The sequence below is a fragment of the Bos javanicus genome, chromosome 3 (genome assembly GCF_032452875.1).
Source record: "Bos javanicus breed banteng chromosome 3, ARS-OSU_banteng_1.0, whole genome shotgun sequence".
In the NCBI taxonomy this organism is placed as follows: domain Eukaryota; kingdom Metazoa; phylum Chordata; class Mammalia; order Artiodactyla; family Bovidae; genus Bos; species Bos javanicus.
In genome coordinates this window covers 87,492,354-87,500,202 of record NC_083870.1, presented here as the reverse complement: position 1 = coordinate 87,500,202, position 7,849 = coordinate 87,492,354, and the positions used below count along the sequence as shown (strand labels likewise).

Sequence of the window (7,849 nt, the reverse complement as noted above, 5' to 3'; positions counted from 1 at the left end):
CATTCAAAGCCATAATTGAAACAAAGGGAGTGATAGGTATGAGTTTCAGGCTTTTTTTTTTTTCTTTTAAACATCAGAGTCTAAAGCAAACTGGGGAGTGGTGTGGCTTTTCTGTGCTGCTCTGTTGTCTGGGCTTAGTCTACCTTTGCAGGTAATTAATTCCCCAGCCTGCTTATTTTTTCTAGTTGGCTCTTGTTTAGCTTCCACAGAGCCCCACCCCAGAGTGCTTTATTGTCCCTCTGCTCACTATTCCTACATATGGTCAAAATAAACTCACCTTCCGGGTTGCTGACATCGGCAAATTCACTGTTTGGCAAACTCGTCTCTGCTCCCAGTAATCCTTTGTTAAAGAAGTATTATTACAATGGAGTATCTGATAGGTAACAACTCAGTCCAATCCCTTCCACTCCTAGATAACCTCCCAAGAAAAACTCTTTGTGTCTTTGGATTTACAGCCACAGGCAGGATATTAGCATTCTCAGACCTGTTGGGTACTAGAGCACTGCTAATGAGCAAACGGCCTGCCTCAATTAGTGGTTTGTGAAATATTCCTGGATATCAAATTGCTTGTGCTGCTTGATAATCACACTGGCTCTTGGGATTAAAAGCAACCAAGCAAAAATTGTTCCCTTGTTGAGTTCTGCCTTATTGATCTCCTAAGTTTTATCTGCAGACAGAATTTAAGTTTGCCATTTCCCCAGAGTGAAGGTTTATTAATACATAAGCAATCACTGCATTTATGTTCATGTTTTTTCTCTTGTGGATCTTTTTATAGTATCTAGATTACCATCTTTTGAGAGTCTATAATAATTTAAGCAAGGTTATTTTAGAGAGGAATGAAGAGACTATAGAAGAATTTGAAACAGTAAACTGCTATACTGGTAATTTGTCTAGGCACAGGTGTTTATTTCAGGGAGGGGTGAGTGGAAAGAGAAGTAGAGCGGGGAGAGAGAGAGAAAGAGAATGAATGAAGCAGGGAGAACATTTCATCCAGACTGCAACTTCTGTGTTGACTTTTCCTAAATTCTTTGCTTCTTAATTACCAAATAACTTCAGATGGCAGTAATGTTAATCCCAGCAACTGAAAAGAAAAGCTTCAGAAGAGAGCTTGGGAAGAAAAAAAGTAGAAAAGGGAAAGGAAATCAAGATCTGTTATTGGTATTTGAATACGTTTATTGTGACAAGAATGCTGTTATAAATATTCATAAGCAAAGACCATCTCTTTTATCTAGGAATTGTTAAAGATTCCAAATTGGAAGGATACAGCTTTTGTAAAAAATCTGCCACCGTTCCTGCTTTGAGAATAAGCATCTATTGTTTAAATTTCTACTAACATTATAAATGGTCACAGCACATGCCACTTGATATAATCCAAACTAAAATGTTAGATTTCCCAGTGGGCTGTCCCTCTCCACCACAACCTCCCTTCTCTCATCTTCCTGAAATGCTACACTATCCTTTGTAAGCAACTCTATGTAGATTGTTGGGGAGGGAAAAGTATGACTTGATGACAGCATCAGCTGCAGTTCTTTCTCAAGAACTGTTGTCCAGCAGACAACAGTTTTCAGGGCCTGCTAGTAAGAAGCACCCACAGTTATTTTAATTGACACTCAACTCTTTCAACTCCACCTACACAAGTAATCTATAGATAATGCAGAAAAGAGGTTGGGGGAGGGGTAACTTTTTCAATATTTTATTGTATTTTCTTAAATATCCTTTCTGGAATTCTCAGAAACAAAACATAAAAAAATTATATACTTTATTACAAATGGTAAACTCAGAGTGCTCCAAATCTCTTATTTACAAACAAGGCTGGGCAGGACACCCAAACAAACAAACATGAAATAACTTACAAAGGCATGAAGCTGTTTATTGACAGTAATCAGCTTTCATCAAATTAAAAAATATATATATGTACATACACAGTTATGGAAGGCAGGCCAGAAAGAGCTCATCTGCAGGCTGGGCCTCGCTCTCACAAACCTCCCTCCCCCCTCCCCTCCCCCACCCTCTTTGTGTTCTTAAGGAGTACTACAGAAGCGATCTACAGTCTCTATTGCAGTTTGCAACCCCCTCCCCCACCCCACCCCTTTAATACTGAATGAGATCGAATGTTAGGTCCATGCAGTTCTTGGTCAATGTTAAAGAAAAGTCTAACGTTCTGTTTGCGCGGGGACAGCCCGTCCGCAAAGCGGGGCAGCCCGCGAGCGGCCGTTCCCTGGCTCCTCGCCAAGGGAGGGCGCGCCAAGTCCTTCCTACTCGTGCACACTGGGGGCGCCGTCAGGACGCAACCCAGTCCAACTTGGATACCCTGGGCTTTAGTCCTCGGACACTTTTTTTTTTTCTCTGTTTCCCTCTCGCAACTTGTCAAGTTCTCAAATCTGTCTGTGTTATTTATATTTTTTCTCCGTTGCCCCTCAGCCCCCGACAGTCTCGCCTCAAAACGTTTGCAACTGCTGCGTTAGCATGAGTTGGCACCCGCTGTTAACGTGGTTCATGACTTTCTGTTTAAGCTGGGCCACCTGTTCCCTGAGCATATTGGCCGTGGACGCCAGCTCCGAGTTCTGCGCTTTCAAGGTTTTCACTTTTTCCTCCAGCCGCGCGATCCTCTCCAGCTTCCTTTTCCGGCACTTGGAGGCAGCGATGCGGTTCCTCATGCGCTTCCTCTCTGCCTTGATCCGCTCCTGGGACTCCATGTCGATGGGGGACAGGGGCGGCGTTTCCCCGGGCATCTCGGGCACCGTCTGCGGCTCCTCCTTCAGGGCCTGCAGCCGCGGGTGCTGCACGGGGATCTGCTGGGGCAGGTGGTGCGGCGGCTGCGGCGGTTGCTGCTGCTGCTGCTGGGGCTGCGCGGGAAAGGCCAGGCCAGCCGCGCCGTAGGAGGGCGCCCCGCCGCCGCTGCTCAGCGAGCCGGGGTTGAAGTTGCTGAGGTTGGCGTAGACCGGCGGCTCGCTGTGCAGGCTGGCGCTGAAGCCACCGCTGCCGCTGCCGCCCGCCACCGAGGCCACCGCCGGGGCCACCAGGCCCGCCCCGCTGACCGGCTGCGCCGCCGACGTGACGCTGGGCAGCGTGTTCTGGCTGTGCAGTTCGGCCAGGGCGCGCACGAAGCCCTCGGCGAATCCCTCCTGCTCGTCCGTCACGTTCTTGGGGCACAGGAACTGGGTAGGGGTCGGCGTGGTGGTGATATGCCCGTTGCTGGACTGTATGATTAGGCGCTCCAGCTCGGGCGACGCCAGCTTGAGCAGCCCCACGTCGGGAGAGGTGAGGAGGTCGGAGTTCTTGGCCCGGAGGTGCGGCTTCAGGCTGCCCACCGGGTCGGCCAGATTCAGGGTCATGCTCTGCTTCAGAATCTTGGGGTTACTGTAGCCGTAGGCGCCGCTCTCAGACTGGAGGAACGAGGCGTTGAGGGCATCGTCGTAGAAGGTCGTTTCCATCTTTGCAGTCATAGAACAGTCCGTCACTTCGCGTGGGCTTAGTTTAAGCTGCGCGCAGAAGTTTCGGGGCCGCAACAGCGCGCTGGCAAGCGGGGGACACCCGCGCCTCCCCGGGCGGTAAGCAAGGAAAGTTTCTGGAAGAGCGCGCGCCCCCGCCGGCTGGCAGCCCCCGCCCCCGGCGTCCTCCTCACCAGCTCAGTCCGGGGGATCGCAGGGTTAAGGCGCCGCCCGCGCTCTTACTTGTCGGCTCGCGCGCGCCGCCCGGCTTTGAAAAGTCGCGGTCACTCACGGAGCTCTCTCGAGCGCAGCGGTTCCTCAGAGCCCGCAGACGAACTCGCTTCCCGGTGACAGGAGGGAGAGCGGACTTCGCGGTGGCCGGCCGGAGGCGGGTGTCCGCCGCCCCGACTCGGAAGACTGTCCCCTCCTCCGCTGCGAGGGGGAGGGGGCGCCCGGCAGTCGCGGCTCGCGCTCGCCCAAGTTCAGCAACCGGTGCCAGCGAAGCGGAGCGCACGTCCTCCTCTCTCCGCCGCCTCTTTTTCTTCGCCGCCGCCGCGGCAGCTTCGGGCGGAGGCAAGGTTTGCAAAAGTTCGTTCCGGGACCCGGCGGCCACTTGTCTCCTGTCTTCCTGGCCGGGAAAAGTTCTTGCCGCTGCAGCCGCTCTCCGGACTTCCCCGGGCGGACAGTAGCCGCTCTCCGCGCTGTCAGCAGCGCCCGCGCAGCGGGGCTCTCCGCCTGGGGGCGGCTGGAGAAGGGGCTCTCCCGGCGCTCCCCAAAACACCAGGCCGGGAGCCACAAACGCTAGCTCCGGGCAGTTGGAGAGAAATTGGAGAATAGGATTTGCAGTCCTTCCCGACTGACTGTGCCTGTCTGCCTGCCTGCGTCCGCGCACCTCCACTCCCGCCTCGTAGCTTCAGCCACACTCTGTGCAACTCTGAACCCTTATCCAGCCGGAGCGCAACACTTATCTGCTACCAGTCAACCCCTAAAAATAGCCCATGATGTCACCCCAAGGCCTTCCCATTGGCTCGCGTAGCTCTCAGGGGGGCGGGCCCACCCGTCGCCATGGATACCCCACCCTAGAAGATTCTTCTCTGGGCCCGCGGAGGCTCACGGGATGAGGTAATGCTCCGCTGCCCTCCTACAGTTGGGCCCTTCTTTCTCCTCCTTCCCCCCCCGACCCCCTCCGCGCGACTCGCGCCCCTCTCTTCCCCCTCCCTCCCCGGCGCGTCTTTCCCGGCCCGCCCGGTGCATTGTGGGCTGACGTCTTGGGGTTTGACTGTCTAGTGACGGTGGCTGCCGCGAGCCGGGCGGACTCGGGCGCTCCCAGCCTCTGAGGGAAGTGGGCTGAAGTTTAGGGCTCGGACCGGAATGCCAGGGATGCTAGGACCCAGGGGGCCGGGGGAACCGAACCAGGTGTCTGGGGCTGAGGGCGCGGGGCGGGTGGTATTTCCCCACTTGGGGGCTCCATGTCACCCGCGGGCACTTCGCCGCCGCGCGGGGCGGGCCGGGCCGGTTGAACGCCCGGGCCCCTGGCCCCCCCCCCCGCACTTCCGGGGGGCGGGAGCACCGCCCTTAAGGTGGCTCTGTTAAGTCCCCTGTGGGGGCGAGTGAAAGTGGTTTTGGGGGCAGTTCGTGCGAGTCGGCCCCCCACGTTGAGAATGCCCTGAAGTTTGTCTCCTGGTCAAGTTCAATAGCGACTGTCTGGCTATGTCTGGAAGCCCAGTGATTTGCATTGCTTGAAACTGGGTGTTCGGCTAAGTCCCCTCGGCACCCCCACCTCACCCTCCCGACCGTGGGAGAAAGGGTGCGGGCGTTCGCATCTTTGCCTCGGAAAGGTTTCTTACAGGAGGTGGATTTAGGGGGCAACTCGCGTCTAGTTGTGAACGAGCGTTTAGGGAATCCGAAACTCGGGGAACCCTGGTGATAGTCTACTCCCCGCCCCCGCACAACATGCATAGACACACCGCACATCACATGTACACACAAACACACACACGCACACGCCACTCCTCCCGCCCCGATTTGCTTCCGGGAAAACAAGTCCGAGAGCAGCAGACACTTGCCAAAAGTCACGCAGCGAGTGAGTAGAATAAAGATTTAAAATTTCTCCGCTCCCGGCCGGGTGGTGGGCCCATATCCTGCGTAGCCTCTAGGAAGCGCTAGACCCATGTAAGTGGTTCCTTTTTAGTGGTTGTTATTTTCTCCTCCCCCAACCCCGCGCCCCTTAGGGACGAAAGTGTACGGTGGAAAGAATACCGAAGTCTGGGATCGTGGGTTCTCTCCTGGCCAACACTGCCGCGGTGTGAAGGGAGCGAATCAGAGAACTTCCCTGAGTTTCTTCATCTGCAAGTGGGGCTGGTGAGACCCACCTCATAGGCCTGGGTTAGTGTAGAGTCATCGCCTCCAGGGCTAGGAGGTGGTCACCAACAGCCCCCTTCCCTGCCCTTGGTCGGAGCTTCCCGGAGCGTCCATGGAAAGCCAGAATGTGTGACTTGGCAGGAACAGGTGGATTTAACCTGTGAGGAGGGTGAGGGAGGAAAGGGTCAGAACTCAGCTCCTTCCAGGGTTTTCTCCAGGACCGTGGTTTGACGTTGGACCTGCAGCAGTTTATGTCCCTAGGTCCTAATTCTGGCTTTTCAGCTTCTGAGCTTGCATAGCCCGGAGCTTTAAGGTATTTGTGGCTTTGAGAGTTGAGATTCAGCAGCCCAGCAGCAGCTGGTGTTAGGGACATCTTGACAGCTTTCCTTTACTTCCTTTACTTGCCCCTCATTCCCTCATGCAGCAGGGAAAACAGTGGCTCCTGTGAGCCAGGCAGTGCGGTGGGGGTGGGGAATACAGTGATGACAAGATGCAGTTACTTTTCTCTAGGAAGGAACATTTTCCTCTATATTGTTGCCCTGAATCATTTTCTTTTGTAATCAGGGAGATGCTGTTGTTTTTTTTTATATATATATAATTTTAATGATAACTAATAAAAATGGATATCATATAATAAACACCTACTATCAGCCAGGCCTTCACCAGAGCAATTTATATATGCTGTTTCTCCCCCACAACTATCTTGAGCTACATATATTATTATCCAGATTTAATATATGAGGAAGTAGGCCCAGAGACTTTAAGTATCCTGCTCAGGTCACACAGGCAGCTGGAAATTGACTTCAGGTGTTTGTTACATTCCCTTTTTATATCTTCTCTGCTATGGGAGACTTTCTTGTAAAGTATTGATTGTCTGCAGAGGAAACGGTGTTTAGATAGTGCGATGGAAGAAACTGTCTTGCACAGTTCTCTGTAGCTCCTTTCAAAGCCTCCTTTCAGAGCTCCTGTATTTAGAAATTTCAAAACTTAGGACATTATATAAATATATATCTTTTGCCTAAGGGTTCTGTGTGTTCCTCTCTGCCTTATGTGGTTTAGTAGGCTGATTTTCTTCTTATGTTGAGAAATAGCATATTTCATCCAAAAAATAACAGATCTTTTCATGTTAACGCCCTTGCTTGGAAGCCTTCACTGGCTTCCCCTCACAACCAGGAGAGGGTTCAGATGCCTTTGTGTGGGAGGGGGACCTTTCACAGCCTGGCTCCTGCTCTCTAGCCCCATCCCTCACTCCTAGGATCAGGAAAGCCTGGGCTCTGTTGCCTCAACAAACAACCCTACCATCTCAGTGGCTTACCCCAGCAAGTTTGTTTCTTCTCATGCCATGTCCCCATTGTGAGTCTGCAGGGGAGTTTCATTCACCATGGGCTTGGGCTGAAGAAGGCTTCATCTTGATGCATACGTCTTGTTGCTGTCTCGGCTGGGTGGAGGGGAGGCAGCAGATCATTCACTGGCTCTCAGAGCATCCACCTGGAAATGACACACTGCACTCCTGCTCACGCATCCTTGGCCAGAGCCAGTCACGTGGCCTTGCCTGACTTTAAAGCTCTGTAATCCTGCCAATTGTCTTGAAGGAACAGAGCCAGGAATATTTGGGGAACAACACTAATGATTCGAACAGTCTCCCTTTCTGTTCACCAAATGTTTGGCTTACTGTCCTCCCTCAGGCAGAATTCCCTCACACTCTCAAGGGCGTTGACCCTGAAGACCCATCTAGTCACAGTATATCGAGCTCACTTTCCAGGTAGTGGGTGATACGTAGTAGACTCTGTATTGGCTCCAGGTGTGCCTATTCATCCAAAGGCAAGATGTCTGCCCAGCACACCCTCAGGGTGTAACAGTGGGACAGACAGGATAACTGCAATGGATAAACCAAAGTGAAGGAAGGGGACACCACTGTGGACTTTAATCCACAGGGCAGACATGTTGCCCATCCCACACCTCAACGAACACCCTGATCAGACCTGGATTCTGCTCCCTAAGTGTAGCCGCCCTGGCCATTGCTTTCTGTGACCCCTGGCCTTGTACTCTGAGAGACT

General features: G+C 52.8%; 1 protein-coding gene across 1 annotated transcript; it reads right to left on the bottom strand.

Annotated features, from left to right (window-relative positions):
• Window positions 1-1,677: 1,677 nt before the first annotated feature.
• Window positions 1,678-3,447, bottom strand: JUN (Jun proto-oncogene, AP-1 transcription factor subunit). The gene has a single exon (XM_061411784.1). The coding sequence runs from the start codon at window positions 3,444-3,446 to the stop codon at window positions 2,439-2,441; it is 1,008 nt and encodes a 335-aa protein (XP_061267768.1). The 5' UTR covers window position 3,447; the 3' UTR covers window positions 1,678-2,438.
• Between the last annotated feature and the right edge of the window lie 4,402 nt (window positions 3,448-7,849).

Bases quoted from the DNA above. Each gene is read 5' to 3' on its own strand.
- JUN (XM_061411784.1), bottom strand. From the start codon at position 3,446: ATGACTGCAAAGATGGAAACGACCTTCTACGACGATGCCCTCAACGCC.